General features: G+C 36.6%; 1 protein-coding gene across 1 annotated transcript in view; it reads left to right on the top strand.

Moving 5' to 3' along the window:
- PLCE1 (phospholipase C epsilon 1) overlaps positions 1-26,349 on the top strand; it is a 128,860-nt gene that overhangs the window by 64,455 nt on the left and 38,056 nt on the right. Inside the window, exons 3-6 of the mRNA XM_086751711.1 lie at positions 9,247-9,563; positions 21,947-22,092; positions 23,944-24,202; positions 24,899-25,107. Coding sequence (XP_086607837.1) covers positions 9,247-9,563; positions 21,947-22,092; positions 23,944-24,202; positions 24,899-25,107 — 931 coding nt within the window. The remainder of the gene's footprint in view (positions 1-9,246; positions 9,564-21,946; positions 22,093-23,943; positions 24,203-24,898; positions 25,108-26,349) is intronic.

The following is a 26,349-nucleotide window of genomic DNA, read 5'->3' as shown; positions in this document are numbered from 1 at the left end:
TCTTATGTGCTGGAATTTATTTGGTAATTTATATATACATTTATTTAGCATTTGAACTTAACATTCCATGTGCTGTGCTGTATTTGTACCTAGTATTTTAAAAGGTCTTGAATACAGATGCTGCATAGAGATCCTCCTGCTGGTACGTTGCTCAAGTCAGGCTTCTGGTAGACTACTGCTGTGACAAGCTTTAGGAGGAGGATTTGTGAACTGCATGTGGAAGTGGAGTATCTCTGAAAACATCTTCAGGAGATTGGCAGAGGAGGGGATTCATCAGATGGAATTCCATTGCAGGAAATTAATGAAAAACCTGAGAACAATTCAACAACAAGGGTGGCAGTGTCATATTAACCTCTTTACAGCTTTTCCACGTACCTGTTACATTGTGATGTAAAGGTGTAGATTTACAGGTTAGCCCTATTTCCCTTAATTCCCTCACCCGGCCTTCATGATGATAGTTTTACTGCCTTTGAAGCAGTAAAATCTTGAGTCTGCCGTTGTGCAGTGCAGGCTGCAGCATGCCACAGCAAGACAGATGGCATGTTGGTATCAAACAGCTTTTGAGATGTAATTTTCAACCAGCCGATCAGAGACTCACTGTCTATCTACCACATTTATAATTAAACCTTCTGGCAGGTGTTCTGAAATCGGGATATAGTTTCATGAACTATAGCAATAGGTGAAGGTCCCCTAAAATAGCAGGGCCTGGGTGGCCCACTGCCAAGCATGTAGACTGGAAGCAATAAGGTTGCTTTCTGACTAAACATGTAGATGGTGGATCTCTTTCAGACTTTTGACAGTGCACGCTGCTGATTCTTCTCTCCTTAATGTTTATGAACATGTCTATGTTCGGCCAGGCGTTGCGTATCACTAGGTGCCCTTTGTAGCTGAGGTATCCCTTTGCTAGCGTGGCAGCCTCAGGTTCATTGTTAGGGCGCTGCCTTCAAAGCCTGTTATTTCAGGTGCAGAAGAAATGTTTGCTGGCTGGGGTTAACTCACAGTATCACACTGATTGTTATGCAGGTATTCTGGAGGTATTGCTAGTCATCCTGTGTCTGCATGAGGATGTGGTCCCAGCTCTTTGCTAGTTGCCCTGAAATGGAAAGGAATCGGGAATCAGCATCAAATGGGATAAGTTTTGTTCTGAGATCTGCTACAGTTTTTGCAGAGTCAAAATTACTGTTAGAATGCTACTATCTGCATATTTTTTTTTCTGATGAGAATACAGTCAGAAGCAAAACCAACAGATCCATTTATTATGGACAGGTCAGTGATTTGTTTCTATCAGCTGTAGCCAGTACCAGCCAAACTGCATACGGAGCAGGAAATGGTTGGTTAATGTGTTGACACTAGCTGGTAATTCAGAGACGAGCAGCCAAATTCTTCTTTTGTACACTGCAAAATATTTCCGTGAATGACTCAGGCCAGTGGAGTGGTAAAAGCCCTGGGATACACTGCCAGGAATCTGAGCAGCAGCGTGGATGTAATTACACAGGGCAGTGTGTAGCTGTGCCCTGGGGACGATGGGAGGCAGGCATGGCAGTCTCAGGTGTGGTGAACTCACGGTGATACTTGAAATTCCTTCCAAATATTATGTCACTGCTCATATATTTAGTTTACAATCAGGATCTTCTGAATCCAACCGTAAATGGAGTTTAAGTGGGTTTTCAAGTTCATACTTACGGGTAGGAACTTCTGAAAAATGTAAGGATTGCTATGTAACTGTTAATTTTAAATTAATGTATTAATAAATCCTTCATGTTGATCTTCTTTAACTGAACTGTAGAATCTGAATGAATGTTTCTCTGTGCATAGGTTTTACTCTGTGAGTGTGTTTATCCACAACTTTTGTGGTAACAAAAACCCAATAAATAATTATTTCTCACGCCTATACCTCTCAGCTGTCCTGTTTAGTATGTCATTTGATTAGTCAACTTAAATTTGTTTCAAGTCAGAAGTGATATAGGCAGGTTGTATCTCTAACAATACAGTACTTTTCATTGTTTTCTGGGATTTATTTGCCTGATGCTGTAACTGCAAATGATAAAAAAGAGCACAGTTCAGAGTCTGGTTTTCAAAACTGAACCCTTTGCCATTTCCTAAAGCAACACAACATTTTAGGAGTTAAGTGGTTGTGTTACAAGCGCTCCATATCTTTCTGCTGAATTCCACTATGCCAATGAGTTCATAAGTCAGGATTTTATGGCATATAATTGTAATTTAATTCCATTATACTTCAACATGATTGCTGCCTTTTTTTTTTAAATCCTCTCCAGAGATTTCGTAACTCTATTCTACAATAAAATATCAGCCTTGATAGAAATACATGTGTGTTACAGTTTCGTAGTGATCTATTTCCAGCAAAATTCTGTTCTGCAGGTAACTTCTACCTTTTTTTTTTTTTTTTTCCTTTATACTGTAGAAACTCTAGTTCTTTTCACCTGGCCCATTGTGATGACTTGCCACTGCTGTACCAGGGAAGATAACCTTCTCCAGTGTCTTGCTATTACCATGATCAAATTAAACTCAAAGCAGATATTCTGAAACTAGCTGTGAAGTTTGCTGTTTCTATTCCAAACTTGAAAAAGATCTTGTGCCCCAGCATGTGTCTGTAGTATTACTTGGCCTAATAAAAGATTATTTTCTATACAGACCCTGGCTAAATTTATCTTCCTTTCTTCAAGTCATCATCTGGGAATCTTCCTTTGCTCGGTGTATTATGTTCTGCTTATTGATGCTCAGGTCAAACTTAACTCCAGTTTATTGAGTGCAAGTACCCTGTGCAGTTTTTTAGAGGTAGCTCATGTTGCTAGATACAGGGATATGAAAAGAGAGCATGTACGTCTTCTGATTCTTCGATTACATGACTCATAAGTAAATTTGAAGAAGAAATTTGATCTATTAATTTCAGTGGTTTCTACAGTGAAATTAAACTTGAACATGATGCAGTTCTGTGGCAAGCTTCCCACTGAGTTTAATATCAGGCCCTTTGATAGTGGAGTGAGTTGTTTGCAGTCAAAATTGATAATGGTGAATTCATGTTCATTAAAAGACAGAGATATGTTTTTAATTATACAGAAGAGGAACAGGAAATTAACAAAAGCTTGTTGGTTCGGTTATTATGGTACTGAGATATGTTGCATCCAAGGGACAGCAAAACAATGCTATCCCAGTTCTGCTGATCTGTATCTGCAGCAGCTGTTCAATTAAACTGTCATATATTACATACGTGTCTTCTTCTTGGGGAGTTTTTAATTGTATTTTTCTTCTTTTTTGAACAGAACAATTCAATATTATATATATTGACAGTTGTTCACTTGTGGTTCTTTTTTGATTTTTTTTTTCCCATGGTCTGCTTTTATTTTCTCACTATAAACATAATCTGTATGTTTTCTTTAAGTATACGAACAGTTTGGAAACTATCTGTAGCATGGCTGGTTAAAAAAGCTTCTTTTGTAATCAATTTATTGCATTTCCTTTTAATACCAACTGAGAAAAATAATCCCCTAAGATTTTTGTGTAATTTCAGTCACAGTAGTATAATTTCATTGAAACAAAGTCTGTTATCAAAAAAGCATCTGAGTTATAAGATGTTACAATAGGTTGAATATTTATTCTTACAAATATTGAAATCTGGTTTCTGCTCTAGAACAGTTTGTCATAGTCACCACATCTTACCCCAGTAGCCTTCTACAGGGTGAACACTTTTTAGTGGTTGCAATTTTCACTTTACTGCTTTCAAATGGCTGTTTTTTTACTATATAGAGAGAATACTTTTTTTTTTTCTAAAAGTAAGTGTAGAAAGAAAAACAACCTAGAAATAAAACTAAGACACAAATCCAGTGATCTCATTTGTTAATTCATCAAACTTTGTTGAAAGTCAATTTTCATCTTTTTGGCAGGTTTACTCTTGAGATTGTGCTCTTTGTAAAAATACAGTGGCTTTTCCATGAGTGCCCTCTCATGTGCATAGCACATTCCTACAGGTATCAAATGTGGGAGTTACTGTGTTTGAGTTTGGATGAAAGTAATTCTGTACCACTGTCCTTACTTGGTCACAATTCACATGGAAAGCAATGTGATTTTATCAGAGTAAAAATTGCATGGTTGGCAACTGTAATTTTACACAGGATTAGCACACTTGACGTTGCTGTGATAACAGTTGGAGCTGTATTTGTTTTTCTTGTCTTTGTATGAATTCCACTTACTTTGCTCAAATCCAATCCTGAACTTCTCCTTAGACAAAACTGATGGCAGCAGCCCAACGTTTATATCATATTGTGTATTAATAAATCATCTGTGTGCATGATGAAATAAGATTAAATAAATAAGCACATTTTAATTAGAGCTTTACAGAAAATATGGTAAACGTACAGGTAATTGTTAGGATGTATCATATGTCACACAACTGCCATGTTTAGTAGAACATACAAATATGGAAAAATACAGTGACTTCTTATAGGTGCTTAACACTAGCGTTCTAGCAGTATTTTTCATGCTTTTATTTTTAAAAATTTATTTGCATTTTTCTTTCAGGTGAACTCCCTGCTTTTCATATAAAAAAAAATACCGACTCATCCTCCTGCTAATCTAGCAAACACAAACATAATATAGTTCAATAGAGGAAGAACACCAGAAAAAAACCTGTTTTTTCAAGACTGTCTTGAAACTTTTTTTTGTATACACACACAAAAAAGCACACATAGTTTTTGCATACTTACTTGAAATTTATTTTTTCAGTATAGCTTTTATAGAGCCTATACATATGAGATGTATGGAAATTCTAAGGTTTATAGTAATAAAGTCTGAGTTAATTTGAAGTTAATCTGTTGATAGAAGAGCTCCTTACTAAACCTTGTAGAATTTTTTTTTTTTTAAATAAAAATGACTAGTTCTTGAGACTTTTTTAGAGTTTATGACAAGCCTAGGCTGAGTAATATCCTGAAGCAGGCATTCTGTATTTTTCTCCCATTCTTAAATAGATTGTTCTTTTGTTAGAGAAGATGAGACCTTTTTGTTCCCATGTATATCAGCAGTGACTAAGTCAACCCATTAATCCTTTTTTTAAAGCTAGGCAGAGGTTATCTTACTTTGATTAATAAAAGCAGTGCTTGCTATTTAAAAGATTGTCTGCTTCAGCTGCTTAACCAGAAGGATAAGCAAAGCTATCAATTCCAGCTTTAGACAACTTGTAAATGAATACCTAGGGTCCTCATTTGCTTCTAGTTTTAGCATTAACTTGAAGTGGCAGAGCACAAAGAATAATACCATTTACTGCAGCAGCAGCTAATTTTAGTGAGGGTCGTATCCTGCCTTAACTCTGACAACAAAATCTACTGTGATTTTGGCCTGAAAGCTGTTCCATCGTGTAAGTTAATCTAAGGACTGCTCTGTCTTTGAAGCACAGAAAGATACAATCTGTGTCCTGAAGAACATAAGCTGACAATATAAAGCTAGAGGACTTGTGGATGAGACTGGTTAGGGAGTTTTATAGCAGAAACAGAGAAGTACAGATCAGTTCCAGGTGTGAAAAATTATAAAAGTCTTAGACAAAAAACAAGAGATAAAAAAGTAGTCCAGAAAAAGGGCTAGTTTAGTACAGGCAAATAAAAAGAGAGAAAGAAGTAGGAGTTGACTTTTGTGCAGAGTGTAAATCATGCAGGGTGGTGAAGCTGAGAATGAAGGTCCTGGATTTTCTGTGATAAAACACAGGAGACTGGAATGAGGAAAGATTAAAAAAACAAAATCTGGAGTGGTGAAATATGTCAACAACCAAGACTTGCAAAGATGTGAATTATGGATGAACGAAATATTTATAGATGTAGAAATAGTCAACAGAAATAAGTTATATTTCCACTTCTTCAGTATTTATATCCGTAGTTTATCCATGAGCTGTGAGCCTTTAGAGTTCTGTTTGGCCTGTGTGCCTCTCCTTGGATGTCAGCTGCACGCTGCCTGCAGCAGCCTGTTCCATTGACTCTTGTGTTAAAGATGCAGCACTTGTTTAGTTCTTCCAGTTTAATGGAGAATTGAGAAATGCTAGTTTGAAATTCAGGTTTTTTTAATAAAGAGGAGTTTTATTTATTTTCAATCTTCTAAATCCAGCGATACCAATGGCTGATCTTGTTTAGCCTGTGACTTGAATCATCCTGACTTAGCTGCCACAAAAAGATTTTATTTTTGAAAGCTTAATTTTTCTGTTAGAATGAAGCTAGCTTGTGAAGCCTTCATTACAGAAGATGATGCTATTTCTCAGGTAGTTTCATTAAAGGCTTTAAAAATCCCTGCATTAGCTTTCTGCTGGACTTGATTAATGGGCAGTCTAGTGAAATAAAATTCAAATGAAGTATTTAGAGTAGTTTCTGGCAGTCCAGAGATACACTGTGGAGCCACCTTCTTACCTCAGGTCACTTCAATGTGTCGAGCCTTGCTCATAGATGTGAGAGGTTGTAGTAAGTGGAGCCTGAAAGGTGATGGGATCATCAGCAGTGCCCTAGCCTGTTGCAAATTCAGTGTCAACCTTTGCCAGTTTTTGAGGTCTTTGAGCAAAGCTGAAGTTCTGAGACAATGAGGAATGCACATCTGTTGAAAGTGTGAAGGTGGGCGGGTTTTGTGGTTGATATAGTAATGGAGAATAATTCTTGAGAATGTTCCCCTAAATCTCATTCGCAAGCAGTGCCTTGAGGAGCAGCTCATCTTCACTTGTGTTATCTCTCTTCCGTCAGTCACTGTTTGACTGGGCACTCCTCCTCACAGAGTTATGCCTTCCTGTCTTACTATATTGATAGATAGAAGGTGTTTATAACTAGTTACCAAACAATGATTAATTAACAAAGCACCGATATTTTTGTGGCATTGCATTGTCCATGCTACTTGCTGTCCTGTCTGCTGTGTTATGTGATCACCTGCAGCTGAGCTGTGATCGGAGCTGTCTGGTCTGACTGTCCTTTCCTGACCTTGGTGTCCTCTGCAGAGTTCAGATGCCACTGACAGATAGGGCTTGTTAGCAATTGGGATGTGTTAGTTGCCTTCTGGAAGTGCATCTTGTGGTGCAGTTTTATCTGAAAAGGACCAATTTGTGTGCTCCAAGACTGTAAACTAAAAGCATAGTAAGTGAGGATGTTTGGGGGATTGACTTCAAAAGATTATTTGTGATGTAAAATAAATTGACAGCGTAGACACAATTGTACACCCTCAATTTCAGCAGTGAGGCACAGGACAAGCTGGTACAGGCTGTCCTTTCCCTGTGTTCTCCGGGGTGGCGGGGCACCTCAAATTTCCCAGGAAAGTGTTTGAGTAAGAAGAACTGTTGTGCATGGGGAATCAGCGAGGCATTGTGGCTTCTAGGGAGCAAACGGGAGGTAGGGGATGTTTGTGTGATGCCTTCCATATCATCCTCTTTCTGAGATAACATTGGTTGTGACAATGACAGTTTGGTCTGTATATGCAAAGCATTGTGCTGAGACTCAATCCCTGTAATATAAAATGAACATTGTATTTTGCATTGTTTTTATTTTGGCATAAGCTTATGTTCTGTTGCAAAGTCAAGAACAGTGCAAATTAGCTTTAAGAGCTTTTTCTTGTGAAACCATTCAGAATTGTTCTGCACAGACTGAAGTAGAAAATAGAGCTGGAGTCTTGTGTAGAATCAAAGCAAACAAGAGTGAAAGGAAGCCCAGAGGATAACTGCTCTTCACCTGCTGCCCAAAACAGGATCAACATGGCAACATGGTGTTCTTAACTGTATTTTTTTCCCCCGATCTTTCTTGCAGGAGTTTCAGTAACAGAGAGTTCTTGGTATCTGCAGATATTGTGTAGCACTGCTTCACTATCCTTGAAGTTGTACCTGTTCCCCACTATGTAACCAGGATACTGCTTATTGCAAATTAGGTCCATTAGTTTTATCCTCTCCAGTCTACATACAGAAACAATTACTCTTTGGCTCTTTCAGAAGCCTTTTATATATTTGAAAATTTCTCAACAGGTTCTGTTAGCCCAAAGGCTTTATTTAGGGCTGCTATAATTTATCTTTTGACTTTTAGTTGAATATATTAAGAAAATTATATTAAGGCAATTTTCAGCCTTTATAACTTCCCATTGATTGATAATAGAGTTTGCATAAAATTAATGTAGCAAGGGAAACCTCATGTAGCATATTTAATGTTTATTATGAGAGAATGAATTGTAATCTATCAGACAACAGAAAGGATATTTGCCCCCGTATGAAATGAGAATTTATTGATATAAAAATAATTGAAGTTAAAGATAGACCTGGAGTGTACCTCCATTATGTGTGCAAAAAAAATCTCTATAAAGATATTTTGTGAAGCAATGCAAAAAAAAAAAAAAAAAAAAAGCTCTTTTTCCTGGGAAGAAAGAGGAGTACAGAATATACTACTATGACTGTTTATACATTTAAGTAATTCTTGAAAAATTATTGTTCATAGAACCCCTTCTAAACTTATCGAGTCGGAAGTCTCATACTCACCGTTTTGGAATCATTGTGTTGATATTTCAGGCTTCCCACACGGTCTTAAGAAGCTTGGCTTCTTCCTTCTTAGGAAAAGTTTTGTTTTTCAAGGGACATCACTGCTAGGATATTATAAAACTACCATGAATCTTTTGTAATAAGGGATGAAACATGTATACTCCCAAATATATGCATTTTCCCAAAGGAATGAAAAACGTTTTGTAACTTGAGGTATTCAATTTCACTATCCAGTGAGCTCAGTTAAATTGTATCTTATAGCAAGAGGAATATGAAGAAAAATGCTGATCACATGGGTTTTACATGGTCATTATACATTATTTCTTGTGGCAGTAGAGTCCTGATGCCTTAGTCGAGGCCTCCAATCCCTCTGTACTGCAGACTCATGGAGGCAAAATAGAGCCACACCCTACCCAGATTATCCATTCATTTGAAGTTTTGACAAGATGTCAAATGATGAAAGCAGGCATTTGGATAAGTCAGGAAGCAAGCACGTTTTGTCAGGTAGCTTAACAATCTCAGAAGCCCTAGTTACCAGCTGTCTAGCTACCACCACATGTAGTTTTATAGAAAGAAAGACCCCAATTAAAAGAGCATATTAGATTGTTTGAATATAAATAGTTAGGATATAGCATACTGCTGAATAAATGAGTGAGCAGCTTAACAGAACAAAAAGAACAAGTTTTCTTCCTTTTGCATAGCCCAGTCCAAGATTTAAAGGCGAAACCTAATAGATTTTTTTATTTGTTTTGTTTTAGAACGTCAAGCGTGTACATCTATGGCTGGCTCTAGCGTCCTTCCCTCCAATGTGGCTGGTATCAGCAAAGAGCTGATCGAACTGCAGCACCTCATCCAGTTCCCAGAGGAGGTTGCCAGCATTCTGACCGAGCAGGAGCAGGAGCTCTACCGGAAAGTCTTACCCATTGACTACCTCTGCTTTTTAACCAGGGATCTGGGTAATGCTGAATGTCAAAGCAAGCTGCCGGCTATTAAAGCTTCCATATCTGCCTCTATTCTTTCTTCCCCCAATGGTGAACATAATGCTGTAGAAGATCTTGTGACAAGGTTTAATGAGGTAAGACAAAACTTTTAAATTAGTTTTCATAAGAGTCATTACCTGATTTGTGGTTAGTTATTTACTTTATCTGTCAGAGCTGAATTTAGCTGTAATCACAAATTTTTAAAACACCAGTTAAGATGACCAGAGGATTTAGCTAAATAACTTCCAGTGAATTTAATAGGAGTTATGTGACCGATTTGCTCAGTGAGCTTGGAATACTGCAACCTAAGTTTGTCTTGTACGTTGTAAAGTAAACAGGAAGAAAAAAAGCACAGACTTGTATTTCTTTGTATTTATACTGACAGTGTAAGGTATACTTTCAGTCAGTTTATTATTTTATTCAGGAGCTGGAGTTTTATTTATTTATTTTGGAATTTTGTAGACTAAGCATGGTCTTAGGAGTCAGCACTGAAGTACTGTAAACTAGATGTTTCTGTTTTCTGTATAATATAATCACACTAATCTGCACTATTTATTTATTTATTTAATCGCTGTGTATGTCTTGAATGTTGTTATACAAATAAATGACATTTGGCATGAAGCATTTCCAAAGCCAAAACTCGAGTTCTTTACTAAGATTTTACTTTGTTTTTAGTGAAGTGATCTTCCAGTGAGTTTAATAGAAAATTGATCAAGGATTGAGAAAACTGTAAGAAAAAAAAATCTACCTCAAAAACCCAACCCGAAACAAAACAAACGAAATTTATAGGGGTGGAATAAAATGAAAATACTCTGGACTTACGCTCTTTTAGTTTGTTATCCACTGCATTCTTATGCTTTAATTAGAGATGAAAATTGTGCAGATATCAAAAAAACCAGCACCAAATTAAGTGGATAGAGAAGAATGTGTGTTAACCTTGGTGAACTTCCTGCTTCCTGGGCAAATAAGAACCAGTGATGGAATATTTAGCATGTTTCAAAGTGTTCCTGTTTCTTGCATGTTACTGAGATTTAGGAACTAAAATAGTGTGAATATATTGGCTTCTCTCATGTGATTTTATTATGGCAACAGAAATAAAAGTTGCAACTACAATAATCAGTCTTTAGACAGAGCCTAAAAATGGTTTAAATTAGCTCTAGTTACTGTATTTAGGAAAACACTATGGCTGGTGCGTAACTGCAGAGGAATCGAGCTCCTGACCCGGCAAGGGTCCTCCTGCCTGTGGTTTCTGTCTTACAGCGATCACCATAGTGGGGGCAGTGGGGAAAAGGTGAAGTGGTCAAGCTCTGGTGTGGCCTTGTGAGGCACAATCCCAGAGCAGTTTGTCAGGACGTATTGCAGTTAGCTGTGCGAGTGAGATTGACCATCTTGTGTTCTGACACTGAACAGTCACAGGGTTGAAGAGCAAGTGGATGATGAAGACCTTTTGTCAGAAATGGCTGAGATTATTCTGCATCAATGAGAATTTTAACACTAAAGTTGCCTTTTTGTAAAATAGTCAACATGATTATTATTAGAGGTTTGTGACTTTGCAATTTTTGTAGTTTAGCATTGTTTGGTAAGGCTACGGGGTAATTTTTTATGTAATTTGAATTAATTCCTGAGTCTCTGGTGCATAGTTTATATAATGTTTAGTGCAGTGGATTACTTACAGTATAATCTGAAGTAACTTTTTCTTGTATGTTTAAATGGAGTTATTGTACAATATTTACTGCTTGTGATAAATCCCTGTTTTGCTATCTGCTGTGTCTTATGGTTGAGTATATCGGTTGCCATAGCCAATCAAAAGCGTCAACTTCCAGAATGTCTTTGTTTATAAATGGCAAGAAAATTCTTGTGCAAAGAGTCATGCTTTTGTTGGCAAAAGTCAGTGAGCACTTGCTGATTTTTTTTGGCATTGCCTATAGAAAAACTGAAGTGTATTTATAATATGGGTGCCAGAATGACTTTTTGGATTACAGGCTTCTGATACATAATGGGAAAAAAAATATTTCATGCCATTGTTCTGTTAAATGAACAATTGTAATATATAGAGGAATTTTCATAAAGCAATATGCTTTTTAGTAATTTTTCTGACACCACATATTAATGAGGAACAGTTTATAACACTTGTTTAAAATGACAGTCCATAATTGCTGGTTGATACATAAAGGAACTTCTTTATTTAATAGAAAAAATACCGACATCTTCATGGAAGATTGAATGAGGGCTGCAGGAATATTATAAAATAAATCAATAATTAAAATAATGAAGATTAAAATATTTTAAAGTTATTAAAATATCTTTTAAAAAGTTGAATTTAAGTGAAAAATAGGGGAAAAAAAGGGTCTTATTCAGGTAAATTCAGGTAAATTTTACTAGTATTATTTACTGTTTAAATTCTGGTAACTCCCAGAAACTGAGGAGACTAATAACTGAATATCTACTATGCTTTTAGACCCTAGATATGTTCCTAAACTTCCATTGATCCACTGGACATCCTAATTTTCTAGGATGGCAGTTTGTAATTTCAGCTATCATAAGGTTTCTGTGTTCTGACCTCTTGTCTCTGCTCTGTTTAGAAAACTTAACAAAAATTCTTTGTAATATTTCAGAAGATACTTAAAGAAGAAACTGGAAATGTGGAAAGTAATTTCATTTTTTTTACTTAATGTATTGTAGGAAAATAGGACACTAGAATAAATGGATCCTGTTGTTTTTTTCTCTCAGTTTCTTCTTGCAACAGCCTGGGGTTTCAAATGGTCTCGGAGAAAGCGAATAACATTTCTGTCCCTTTAACCTGCTGGACCTGAAATTCTGTTTGTGTTGTACCTCTTGTTCCTATGGGTTCTTTGTTTCCTTACCTGTTAGTATCAGCAGTTCTGTACTTCTTTGTAAATGTTTTGAAGAAAACTTTGTTTCAGATACTCTGAATGCATTTGGTCCAAATTTCAACAGCAGGTGACTAAATCAGATTTATATGAAATAAATTTGGTAAAATATTCTAAGTTTGTTCCAATTTTGGTTTTATTACCAGAAGAGAGTAAGGGAAGCCTTCTTTGAAACGATGGACTTTTCCTGTATTTTAAAAAAGTGTATAGATCCAAACATGGAAGTGTTGCAATATAGGAATTAATATATCTTTAAATCTTTTTCTGGTAGAGAAGAATCTTTCTGTATGTTTTGAGGAAGCACATATATATATCCCTATATAAATAAGGGTAGATATATTGCTAAGCCAGATGTATTTGAGAAAATACTGTGGGTCTGTTGCATGTGCCTGTTTATAGCACGTAACTTTGATTCAGTAATTAATTCAGATTTACAGGAGTGGAACAAGCAAATCCACCTGTAGGTATTTCAGATATTTTTTAATGGTGTAGCTTTCTAGCTTTTTACCTTTTATTTTTTTACTGTGCTAGAAGAATTTAAAGCTGTACTGTAGCGTGTGCCACATGTACACAGATAATTAGAAAATATTTTGCTATTCGATTTTTATTCATCATTAAGATCTTGGGCTACATGCATTCAGTATCACCAACTATAAATAAATTTAAATTTGATTAAAACTGTAGTTACATAATAGGGGAGAATGGGGCACAACATGTACTCATCAGCAAGACACAGCTGATATTTCATTTGCTTCTAATAACATCAATTTGATCATATAGTCTTTTCAGAGCAAGGCAGTGCATCAAGCTGAAGACAGATGCTCTTTCCGGTTACTAAATGTAATTGAAAGCTGATTCTGAATTAGCCGCTAGTGTAGGAGGAAGAGAGTGAAATAGAGTAACATCTAGCTTTGCAGAACTGTTGGCTTTTGGATTCTCTAAGACTGTGCACGTAATAATAATAATAATAGTGCTAGTAGTCATAGTAGTAGAATATTTTTCTGCTCTGATAGAGCACTGACTACCAGAAGTTTAGTTTTCATGGATGTATAAAAACTGTGGGTGGAAACTATTAAGTAGATTCTGCAGCTAGCAGAGCCCTGGTAGCTGGGAGGAGATCAGGAAAATTGTACCTAAGTGTGTTTTAGGACCCTGAGAACTGTAACAACATACTTTTTTTTTCATCTCTCCTTATTGCCTACTGTGCCATTCTCTTCTTCACAGAGTTATTTTATCTGATTCCTGTATGCTCCTATGAGTTCCCCCTGCTTCTTTACCGTGAGTGCCATGAGGTCCTTTATGGTATGCCACAGTCTTTCGGGCACTTGTCTCTTTTTCTCGATCTTTACCCTCCTAGACTCTTGCATATTTATGTTTTTTATTCCCAGGCACTCTTCTGCCTCTCACTAGCAAAGCAACCACAGAAATACAAGCTCAATGTACGTGTTGCACACATTTATGTTTATGTAAACATTTTAAATAATTTCAAGCATTGCTTTACATAAACATGAGAAGAGTCTCTTGCAACTTGATCTTTCTGGCCACAGCTTCAACTAAAAGAAAAGCAAAAAAAAAAACCAACTTAAAACAAAATGAGGCATTTAATTTCCCATACGGAGATAAGCATACAAAACAGTTGTGATGTCTTAAACTGAAAGGTGCACCAGATTGAAAGATAACTCAGACAGCTCTTTGAAGATATTCCCATTATGAAACTGAAAATGAAAAATAAGAAGTTCAATACATAAGGTGATTTTTTGGGAAAGACTGAATTGTCATACAGTAAGCTAAGAAGGTAAAAATATTTGAACTGCTCCAGTATAGCACTGCTACTGGGGTGGTTTCAGCACTGACCAATCATTCTTACATTCAGTAAAGTTAATTAAAAATATGACTATTTAGGACACTAAATGATAATGATACTTTTATTTTTAATGGTTTAAATTTGTAAGTTTTCTTTGTTGTTCATTCAAAACACAAATTTAAACCCTCACTAGCAAAACAGAGACATATCATTTTACTGAAATAATGGAATGTAAATAAATATTGCACTCCGTCTCTTAGTTCAGCATTTTTTTGCAATGCCTAAATAGGTTTGCATAATACTTTAAAAAAGATTATGTTTGCACAAATATCAAACTATTTCCAGTCCTTGTTTGGAATAGTGTTTAAGCAGATTTTAAATGGTAAATGTTCTTTGTAAAGTTATATAATTTCACTCAAGCGTGTAAAGTGAACCATCTGTTCATAAGATATGCAATTTTAAAAACTCAACTTTAAAAAATTGTGTTGCATATTATACCAAAAGCCCAGAAATGTTAATAATGAAACTTCAGTGAAACTCCTGTAGAATAATCCCATTCTGTGTTACCTGCTATGATCCTTATATTCATCAGTATGCACTGGTGGGTTTGTGCACAGTTAGCGATGCAGAGGAACTCATGGTAGCCAGCTATTAGTGCTAATGCTGCGGGCTGCTAGTGTTTTACAAAGCCTCATAAATATGAATCTGCTGGGGTTTTGTTTGGTTTTTTTTGTGTGTTTTTGTTTTTGGTTTTTGGTTTTTTTTTTTTTTTGAGAAGGAGAAATCAGAGTACATGAGTATATTAAGAATTTTGCTTTAAAGCAAGATAATGTATGTTTTTCCCTCTTGCCATAAATACTACATGATATCTGATGAGAGTTACTGTTTTACTTGGATTATTCATGTTCTTCAGATTTTTACTTCAATTTCTTTATTTTAACAAACAAAAACATTAAAACCAGAATGGCTTGGTTAGATGGGGTACAGATTGTCATACTTATCCTTTGGATACCTGAAAAATGAACTTCTTGGTTTGTATTCAGAGACTTCTCATACACATACTTTATTTCATCGGTATCAAAATTGCTTGCTTTTTTCCTCCAGTGTAGGCAGTAGTTAAATCAGCTACAGTTTATTATAGAAAGATATCCAGGGCTAATTTTTATGTTAGATGTTAGAGAAGGTATGTATTGTAGTCTATATAGCAAGCCAAAAGATTTTATTTTACTTGCTAGAAATGGTGTTCAGCTTCAGGTAGGCAGCTGGGTTTGCTGAAAGCTGCATCTCTGAAGTATTATGAAGTTCCTAAAAAATGTAATATAAAAATAGAAGACATCATTTCTTCCATGTAGCATCACCCACTGAAGTATGTAGCTTGGGAATTGCTCTAAAAACCTTGTAAACTTAAGAGCTGGAGAAACAAGTGTAAAGCATTACAAATTACAGAACGCTGAGCTTCGCAGGTGGAGATTCTTAATAATTTCGTCCCTCATACCACTTCTGTATTTACATTCTGATAAAAGATAATCCATAAATTAATTTCTGTTAAAAAACCTGCAAAATACATTCTCTAGCAGCTATATAAAGGATAGTAAATAGTTTTTTATATATGTATGAATTATTATAATCTTAAGTATTAGAAGACTAAAAGAAAAAAAAAAGAGTAAAGTAAATCCATGACCGAGCACTATTCCAAGCTGTGTACTGCATGGAGCAGGATTCCTGTAGAGTAAATGGTAAACAGTCCTATGGTTTACACTTGTAAGAGCTTTAAGGTCATGTTAGCATACCTTGAGGATTAAGTTCCATTGTGGTGTCTCTTTTGCGTCCTTCATATTATATTAGGGAAAGCTGCTGAGCATCATTAATAAGCTATTTCCTGCCCCTGACAAATAGATAAATTTTTGCCTGCATATAGACATGACTTTGAATCAGTGGTAGTTCAGTGATCAGGCAGTCAAAAGCATAGTCTCATATTATTGTTTCAATAATTGATATAAGATTTCCCATATTTAAAAGTTTGCGGCGAGTTTATTTTCTGTTAATAAAATACTATAAGTTTTAAAAATGTATTCCTGTTATTAATTTTGACAGCTGAGTTATAGGAACTTTTCTGTATATTCAGTTGCCTTTTTAAACATACAAATGAAAAGGAAATTCTGAAAATGAGAACAGAAATCTCTGGAGCCTTCTGTGGATGTGATGTCCTGAAAAAGGAAGTTTTATCTATCCTAAATAAAGGTTTATCATTGCTACAGTTGTGCAAAATTCCAAGTTAAATAAGTTGAAACATTGAATGAGATTCAGTCTCTGACTTAAAAATATTCACAGTGTATTTGAAAATTAACACTGAGTTTTAATATGCCTTTCCCAGATGCATTAGCAACACTTAATTTGAATTTATTTGAAAACTTTGATCAAAGTAAGATTAGCCTAAAAACCATAAAAAAAAACTTCATTGAAAAGAATAGGTTTTAGTGAAGTTAAAATAGTAAAAGGTGATATAAAGATAATGTGAAAAAACCTAAAACTATCCAGATCTTTATGTACTACTGTGCTTGAGATCATTGCTCAGCTACAAACTGCGTTGCCTGGACAGCTGGTACAGATGCTGTGTGTTCAGACTAAGATTTGGAGGAGTCTCCTGTACCTCTGCAATTTCCAAGTGAGGCTACTTACCATATATCTGAGATTAATTTGGCTCATTGTTGTAAGTGCTTCTCTCTATTAAGTCACCAGAAAATATTTACATCTTAACTAAGTATCTATTTGGTTTTATTTTGTTTGTTTACTACTTAGTATTAATATGCAGTAATCCTGAAGGACACTCATTTTTATCCATCTGACTGAAAAGATGGATGATGTTATCAATTTGAGTGGATTGTGTTTCACTTTATGACTTTTCTTACATCTTGCAGTCATGTGGATTATAGTAATGACGCCAGGATACATTTTCTCATACTTTTCAGACTCAACAGCAGTGCATCAGAAATCTAATTATAGGTTTGCTGGGGTGATTTCTGTTCTGAAGGGAGTTTAAAATGAGTTATGTAAAGATAGCTATGTAAGTTGAGTGTAAAAAAGTAAACTAGGGAATTAACGACTAATATATCGATACGTAGATTGTGGTCTGACATTTAAGTGATACCTAACACAAAAAACTTGGTCCAAAAAGCGTTATTGCTCATACTGATGAATACTCACAATGTATTTTGATCTTCTTGGCAAGGCTACTACTGCACGCTCTTCTGACTGGCGTGTGTGGTCTCTGGTCCCAGAGCTAGCTGGCTCAGGCGTCACCAGAGCTGTGAAGCCCTCACGCTGCTGTGGTGGCAGCCTGATAACTAGGCAGCTGACTACCTGATAGTACTTCATCTGAGGATTAAGTGCTCCTCAGGTGTGATGCAGCTGGGGACGTAGCTCCACAAGCCATCCAGGAACGAAGTGCTGGAAGAGGAGGTGCCATTCTGTATCCAGCTGGCTAAAATGTCCAGAAGTCAGTGCTTGCTTCTGGCCGGGATGGAGCCTCCCTTTGCTTTGTTCACCCTGCTGGAAACTACCTTTTGGAGGTCCAGATCACAGCTGGTTTTAGTGACAGAGAAACTGCTGCTCCAGAATACTGCCTGTGCTACTTGCTTGCCAAAGTGCAAACTCCAGTTTTTTTTCAATTCAACTTCCAGGTGATTTCCATAGTCACTGAGAAATATGTACATATACAGAGTTGTTCTCTGCTTTGCTGTTGTGTGAGGTGCATCTAGCTCGGATGTCAACAGACACCATCTGAGGAATCACAATTCTGAACTCTCATTAAATTCAGATCTTGAAAAGTTTGTTATTTCTTGAACACCGTCTGTGCAGAGGAACCTTTATGCATCCCAGGCAGCAAAAATGTGGTATATGCATTATCAGGTATTTTGGGGATCCAGTGGCAGCTATACTGTCATTTGAGAACATCAGTGATTCTTGTGGAGGCATTCCTTTGAGGATGTACTCTGGACCGTTCCTACCAGTAAATCACAAAATTCATTAGTATGTTTACTGAGTATTGTTTAATGACTGTATGTTTTAATTAATAAACTGAAGTTTCCTCTAAGTTGTGAAGCATAGTATTTCCTGAAAATCACAATCCTTTCAGCTTACCAGCATTTCAGTGTTGTTTGTACGTTGTTCATTTTAGCTATGGCTATTATGAATAATCATCTCAAATTAATGCCATACCCAAGCTATTTCATTATGTGTTTGTTTAGAATATTGTTCTTCATTATGAATTTATTGGATCCATCCGTTCAGTCTGCCTGGGCAGAATAAAATCTCCAGGGAGTTCAGAACTGGGAAGTGACTTCAGTCAGCAGAAGTTCAGCTTCAATTTTCTGTTCCTTGGAAGTCTACTGATTCAACCAGATCTCCCACCTTCAAAACTTCTGTCAGAAAAATCCTCTATGGCATGTTAAGTGAAAAACTGATAGTCCCACTTATTAATTCTGTGTTTGTTTCCTAGCTGGGCTGCATTCAATTTTGAGGAAATGCCTCCTCAGCTCTGTTATGTGCCTGAATTCTCCTCCCTTTCCAACTGTCTTCACTAAAAAAGCTAGGAGTAAAGTTTTGCACAGCATTTAGCAATAACCTCACTGAATGAAAGGAGGAGCCTTTTTCACAGCTCCTTTCCTCTGCTCCCTCCTTTCTGTGCTGCTGCTTTTTAATCATCCCTATTCTAGTCTCAGACTGGTGAAAACTTCCAAGAAATCAGTTTTGGGGTACCAGGCTACTATGCTTCTAGAGAAGCCCATAATCCCCCTTTCTGGGGGCTGTATGATGCGTTCAGATTAATCAACCAACAGTCTCTTGAGTAATTCGTAGAAAAACTTTATGGACACCTGATGCTGTTCAGAACCACCAGAAAGGTCTATTTACACTCCTGGCTGCTACTAGATATGACAGAAAAGAACCGTAAGTCGAAGCAGTCTGTAGCATATGTAGGGGAACGATTCTGTTTCATTCCAAAGTTCATCAGACATAAACTGATATGAATGAAATTCTCTGTTATCTGCATCTTACTGAAGATGCAACCAGCTCCTCGCACTTTTCCTGATCTTCAGGAAATATGAAACTACTGAAGTTTCTAAAGTAGGCATGCTCATTATTTTTCAGGAATGGGTTCTATCTTTAGGTGCTGTCCTCTGATTCTGCCCAATCCATTATATCTGCCTTTGCCCATTCTGTTTTAAAATCTAGAGATTCAGACAATTTATTTTTCTTTCTTGTTCAGTGAAAGATTTAAAAAATGTTTTCTACTCTTCCTGTACGTCTGTTCTTGTCCTGCAAGAGGAATGAGCATAAACTTCATGGGAGACTACTGCCTTTTGTACCCTTATTTTGCTCTAATGTATACATGTGCCATCTTGAGGCTGTAAAAGCTTGATCATGCTGACCTTTATCATTTTTTGTTTGCTTTTATGGTGTGTTTGTAAGAGCTCATAATAACTGTTTATAGCAGTGTTAAACTCTCCGTTAAATAAAATTTCAACAAGTGACTGTCCTAGTTTCAAGGTTCCTTCTTAGTGAGGAGTCTGAATTGAGTTTGCCTTTTAGATGTTCTTTTATAGATTTTGATAGTTTTCTCCTGACAATTGCATCTTTACTACCTTACATTAAAACAGATCTGTTTAAAATCATATTATTCTTTAAAGTGTTTAAACACATATTAATCAAACTGTCATTACCACACTTGGTATTTCATACCAAAGGAATTTTTTTTTTTTTTTTTTTTGTGAGGTTGCATGTTTAGCATTTGCTTTCCCTGACAGAGCCATTTCTGGAAAATGGGGATAATATCCCAACACAATAGGTAATTTTATTCCAGCATACACAAACAAATCTATGCCAACCTTGAATCACAGACTGTTGTTTCAAAGAGAACTTCAAATAAAATTTCAGCTAATTCAAATTCTCATCAGAGCTGGTGCAGCGATTAGCTGTATCTTGTGTAGGGTAGCCAATGTGAATGGTTTTTATTTGTTTGTTTTTGTATTGTGGTCTCTGCAGCGGCAGTGCATTAGGGCTGTGTTTGGGAAAGCTCCTTGAGCGTGTTTACATGTACAATGCTGGGCTCTGGTGCTCTTTCTACTGTTGTTGAAAACTCTGTACCTGTTACCTGTTCTTAGTCTTTTCTGTTCTTACATGTTGTTAGCTATAAAAACATACAGTAATTACAGAAACAGTAATTAACCTGTTTTCTTTCAATTATCAATGGATTTGAAGCGGGTTTCTTCCAGCTCTTTGCTTTCCATACCCAAGCTGTGTATGTTCCACCATACTCTATCGGAGGGCTAGAGCAGGTGGAACACTGTTTCTTAATGGTTCCATTGTCCCCTGATCCTTCCATCCCATTAGAGCATCCCTATCCCCATGGTACGCTCTCCTGAGTATGTGTTCACCATATGAAAGAGTAAATGATTTTATAACCTCATTTCTTCAGTCTTAAAAAAGTGATTTTTTTTGTACACATATATGCATTACTTATATTGCAGCTATATCTTTTCTTCTCATCTGCACATTTCTCATTTGTTGTTTTTGATTGATTTGGACATCAGAAAGATAAAATAGTAATGTAGATTTTTCATATTATTTGCCTTAGGAGTGAGAGACTCAGAACACTGTCTGTATAGACTGGCATAAATGGAAGCCTTATATATTTTTAGTGGTTTTTTTTTTTTTTCCTGTTAGTACTAGTGCATTTACATTTTATTTCTCATGCTTGGTTTTTTAAATAAAAGTCGATGCCCCCTGAGAAGTGAACTAACATTTTCTTATTTTTATAAGCCTCTCCTCACACTGGTTTTGTCTGTAAGCACTTGAATCCTTCAGGACCAAAGGATGAAACTCAGTGTCAGTAAACAAATCACGTTTACTGCTTCCTAAGTGTTTACACAATGACAAAAATGAGGCCCCCAGGGAATCGTATTGTAAAAAAGAACAGTTGGTTTAAATTAGGTTTCCTTGTGAAATATAGCTACTTTTTATGGATGTTGTGGGAACATAAACTGGAAAGAAAAATCTGCACACTGATAAAATGAAGGTTTGAATTTTATTTGTTTAAATACAAACAGAATCATATAATAAGTTAATTTCTGATTCTGAGATTAATTAATCACCAAACAGAAATTGTTAGTATGGTCACACTTAGGAAGGTGGAGGTTTTTTTTTTTTCCTTCGTTTGCAATCTTGCCATAGATAATGTGAATTATTTTAAGTGTTCAGTGTGTAAAGGAATTAGCAAATTTGTACATTAAATACAACTACCAGTTTTGTAAAATTAAGCAAAAATTAAAATTCCAATTTATTAACTTTCACAATCCATGTTGTAAGAACAAGAGTTTTATTCAGTGTGAGGCTGAGATTTGTAAGCTATGTTAATGAGAATTTACACTGCAGATCTCTCTGGCAGCTTTTAGAAATCAGCGCTAGTTTAAGCTGTTAATTTTCTTCCATGACCTGAATGTGTATTCAGAGTATCTTATATTAAGATACAGTAGGGTTTTTTTTTTGTTTAAGAGAAGTAATTCTAGAGTAGTTAATGGTTTAACTGTTGTAATGTGAGTATGTCTGTGTGTAAGGTGTGTTTGCAATGCATATGTGATTTCACCGTGGGTGTGTGAGTAGAATTTTGACTAATACCCTCCTGACAGAAGGAAATTTAAAAATCCTCACATTATCCATCAAGTATGCATGAATGCTCTAAGTGACATTGCTTTGCCTGACTCTGCTATCTGGTTTATTTTACAAGGTGAGCTCATGGGTTACCTGGCTGATCCTGACTGCAGGTTCTATGGAGGAGAAACGAGAAGTCTTCTCATATTTAGTACATGTGGCAAAATGCTGCTGGAATATGGGCAACTACAATGCTGTAATGGAATTTCTGGCAGGGCTAAGGTACTGGCAACTCTTTTTTAAAATGGCTTTTCAGTGATAGATTGCACTGCGCTTCTGTTAAGCAGATGTCTCTGGAGAACAATGGACTAAACAGAAATCCATGGCTAAATCACATCATCCCACCCTGTGACTTTCTTGTAATCCATTTGAGAAAAATGAAGCATGCTAAAAGCTGGGTTTTTTTTTAAAATGCTCTGGACACACCATCGGGTGTCCTCGTACATGCTAAATATGTTACATTAGAAAACATACTTTAAAAAAAAAGCCAACCCAGAAATGTTTAAAATGTGAAAAGAAGATAGGAAAGTACTTGTGGATTATCTGTAATCAACTAAAACTAATGTCACTTGAGGTTGGAGTTCCCAGTAACACAAATGAAACATAATCGTGGTGATGTTCTAAAAGGGTGAGTCTTAAACTGTAAAAAAAAAAACAACAACCCAACCCCCAAACAACTAAAAACTCCAATAAAACCAAACAAACAGCTAAACCTCTTTTTTTTTTTTTTTTTTTAACCCCTCCAATTTACTTATACTGACTGATGTTGACATCTCGTGCTGTCATGGTCTTATGTAGCTGGTCCTACAGCGTCTTCAGGAGAAACAGCAGTTTGGGGTTAAAGACAGTTGGTTGCTTGCTTTTCTACAGGATCCCGGGGTTGGTGCAGGGCCGGGTGAGCAGGAAAGCGGTGCCTTTGCACGGGCAATTCATGGGGCAGGAGACTGGGCTGAACAGGGAAGAGTTAAGACCAGATTTCCCGTCTCTTAGCTCTGACCCTCCTTGTATGTCGTGTTGGTGTAAGAAAGCATTAAAGTGTTTGCATTGTCACCGTTTGTGGTTTAATAAGGATTCTCATTGAGCTATTTGTTTACATTTTTGCTACGTAAAACACATTCGAAACACTCATGGACACAGGGAGTGTCTTGAGCAGAGTGCATCCACAGTCTCCAAGCCATCTAAGTTGTGAGGCAAATGCAAAGCAAATTAAGGGCTTAATTTTATCTCCAGTGCGTCTGCACAGCACGAGGGAAAGGAGGAGAGGAAGGCAAGAGCTGATTAGCAGTGTTTCCGGGACAGGGACGGAAAGTGGGGTTAAGGATATTCTACTGTTAGCATTTCTACAGACCCTTTGGTATGTCTGGGGCCAGGGGTGGGTAGAAAGGCCACACCATTGCACAGACATACAGCCTAGAAGGTGAGAAACCTCCCAGTGATACTGGCAGTCCTGGGGAACATCAGGAGCTATTTCTATTGGAAATCAAAGATTCTCTTCATCTACAGCACTGCATTGGTGTCTGAGAGCTGGAACATGGTCCTGATTTATTTGTTTCCATGAATATAAATAATTAATTTTGTGAGTGAAATGGGAAAAAAATGATATAAATTATTTTAAATAAATTTAATTTAAAAACCCCACTTTTGCTAAGTTTATAGATTGTTCACAATACAACTAAAGGAAATTGTACGAAACAGTCTGGTTTATCCTTATGCCATTTCCTTTATCTTGTCTTATTTCTTCACAGGCCCTTATGAATTTAAGGCAATGACACAATGAAAATGTTAGAAAGCTGGCTTGTATGTCTTACGCAGCTGGGCTTTTATTAAAGTGTAAAATATTACTTCAGTAATCAGACTGCTTGTTTCTCCTTTTTATTTTTGTTCCGTAATAATTCAAAGCAGGGAAAATGCTCTGCCAACCAGAATTTTCATAAAAATAATGACCTTTATTTCATTCATTCATTTCTGAGAAATTATGGTAATTTTCTCTATTGCTTATATGCTGCGAGTGTTGAACTTGAGTGTAATTGGTTTTATTTTTTTAATATATATTGTGATATCTTTTTACAATAGGTCAAGAAAAGTTTTAAAAATGTGGCAATTTATGGACCAGTCTGATATTGAAACCATGCGAAGTCTGAAAGATGCTATGGCACAACATGAGTCATCATCTGAATACAGGAAAGTAGTCAACCGGGCACTCAATATTCCAGGCTGTAAAGTTGTTCCTTTCTGTGGTGTATTTTTAAAAGAGCTTTGTGAAATTTTGGATGGAGCATCGAGCCTCATCAGACTTTGTCCACGATATAACTCCCAGGATGAAACACTAGAGGTAACTGAGATTGATATTCTAAGAGATTATGTTCATAGCCGTCCAGTACTTTATTTTATATTATTTTATTTTATATTATTTATTATTTTATACAAAGGCATCATCTAATTAAAGTTTTCTGAACCAAACTATTAACAGACTGTTCAGTTACATGGACCTCAATCTAATTCCTGTAGTTAGATTTAGATTTAGTTTTTTTATACCTAGTTCAGTATCAGAGTACTGAGAAATTAAAGTTAGTATCAAAGGATCATGTATCCTTTAGGTAAAGTAAGTATATAAATCCTTGAAGGTTTAACTGTTTTCTGTTAGATGCTCTGACTTTCCACTTAACTCATTGGGAATTGGAAGGTTTTCAGTTCCTTAAAAATGGAATTCAGAAGCTCAGTGGATCAAGCTTTTCCTCTATGAAAAGAAGCAATTCCTTTGAGTTTTGTCATTTTGGTTTTAAAAGAAAAATGGCCCTGTTACATGAAAAGATTAACACTGAGGCTTTAAAAAAGTTTGCAGGAGTTACTGTAACTTATGTCACTTGATTTATGCATTGATTTGGTCTGTTTACGATTGGAAATAAGTACAGGATTCAATTAGAAACTAGGTAGTAAATACATGCTAAGTATTAAATCTTGCAAAAAGTGAGAAGTAGGTGGCACAATATTCTATTTATTACTATGCTAATCTTTTGGATATCTCTAGTTTGTTTCAGATTACAGTGGACAAGATAATTTCTTGCAACGAGTAGGCCAAGATGGTTTAAATAATCCAGAAAAAGAATCAACAGCAAACAGTATCTTTCAAACTATTCGGAGCTGCAATCGCAGTTTGGAATCTGAAGAGGGTGAAGATAATTTTAGTGAAGGGAGCGATTCAAGAAAAAACTCCTTGAAGGACAAAAACCGGTACCAGTAGGTCTCATTTTATTTTCTGTTTTCACCTGTATATTTCACGTTTTTAATCTTTAATTTATTTTTACCAAGGCTCACTTTTAGAAATAAGGGTGACTTTAACATCTTCCCTTTCATTTATCCTCTTCCAATTCAGAACTTTTCTCCCCTGCAGTTATGCTAAGTATCGAATACTCAAATGCTTGGAATCTCTGGAAACTCTCTGTATAGTTATATTTTCCCTCATGATGTAATTACTTCCTCTCATGATAAGGGTAAATCCTTTTCGTCTTACACATAGAGCTTTAAAAATCCACAGTTACGATAACAATTTGGATCTGTGGTGACAGGAATAGCACCAGGAGGTATCTGTTATCAGAGCTCAGAACATTATATTCTGTGTGCTCGGGCAGAATAAAGGTTGTTTATTATCCTTCAAAAGACCTCTTCTTTTAAGGACATGTTTGTTTGAAGCTTATAAATTATGTCCAGAAAACATTAAAAAGTCAGTACACATTCTGAATTTTCAGGTTGCTGTGGTCTTGCTGTTTTGCATAGAAGTTTGCTTAATTGTGCCTTGTGTAGAAAAGCCCAGTGTTCAGTAATATCAGATTTTCACTTGGAAGACTGTCGTAGTTCAGGCCTGATCAGGACCAGACTACGCAGTCTCTCTCTCACTCCCCCCACCCTCCGAGAGAACAGGGAGAGAAAATATAAGGAAAAACGGCTCAAGGTTTGAGATAAGGACAGGGAAAAGTCCTTAAAGTTACCATCACGGGCAAAACAGACTCGACTTGGGGAAAACTATTCATTTATTACCACAAACAGCAGGATAATGAGACAGAGAACAAGATAACCTGCATCCACCCCTCCCTCTTCCCAAGCTTAACATTATCTCTACTACCTTCCCCTCCTGAGCAGCACAGAGGGGAAGAGGGAATGGGGGTTGCGGTCAGTTCATCACGCGTTGTTTCACGCCGCTGCTTCATGGTCGGGGGAAGAACTCCTCACATTCCTCCCCTGCTCCGTTGTGGGGTCCCTCCCATGGGCCACAGTCCTTTGTGGAACTGCTCCGGCGTGGGTCATCTCTCCCACGGGTGCAGTCCCTCTAGAACAGCTGTCCCAGCGGGCCCTCCACGGGCCACAGCTGCTTTCAGGCATCCACCTCCCCCGGTACGGGGTCCTTCATGGGCTCCAAGTGGATCTCTGCTCCTCCGTGGACCTCCATGGGCTGCAGGGGGACAACCTGCTCCACCATGGCCG

This window comes from Chlamydotis macqueenii, chromosome 7, assembly GCF_036417535.1.
Source record: "Chlamydotis macqueenii isolate bChlMac1 chromosome 7, bChlMac1.mat, whole genome shotgun sequence".
Taxonomy (NCBI): Eukaryota; Metazoa; Chordata; class Aves; order Otidiformes; family Otididae; genus Chlamydotis; species Chlamydotis macqueenii.
The sequence above is the reverse complement of the archived record's forward strand: the minus strand, read 5'-3'. Positions and strand labels throughout refer to the sequence as shown.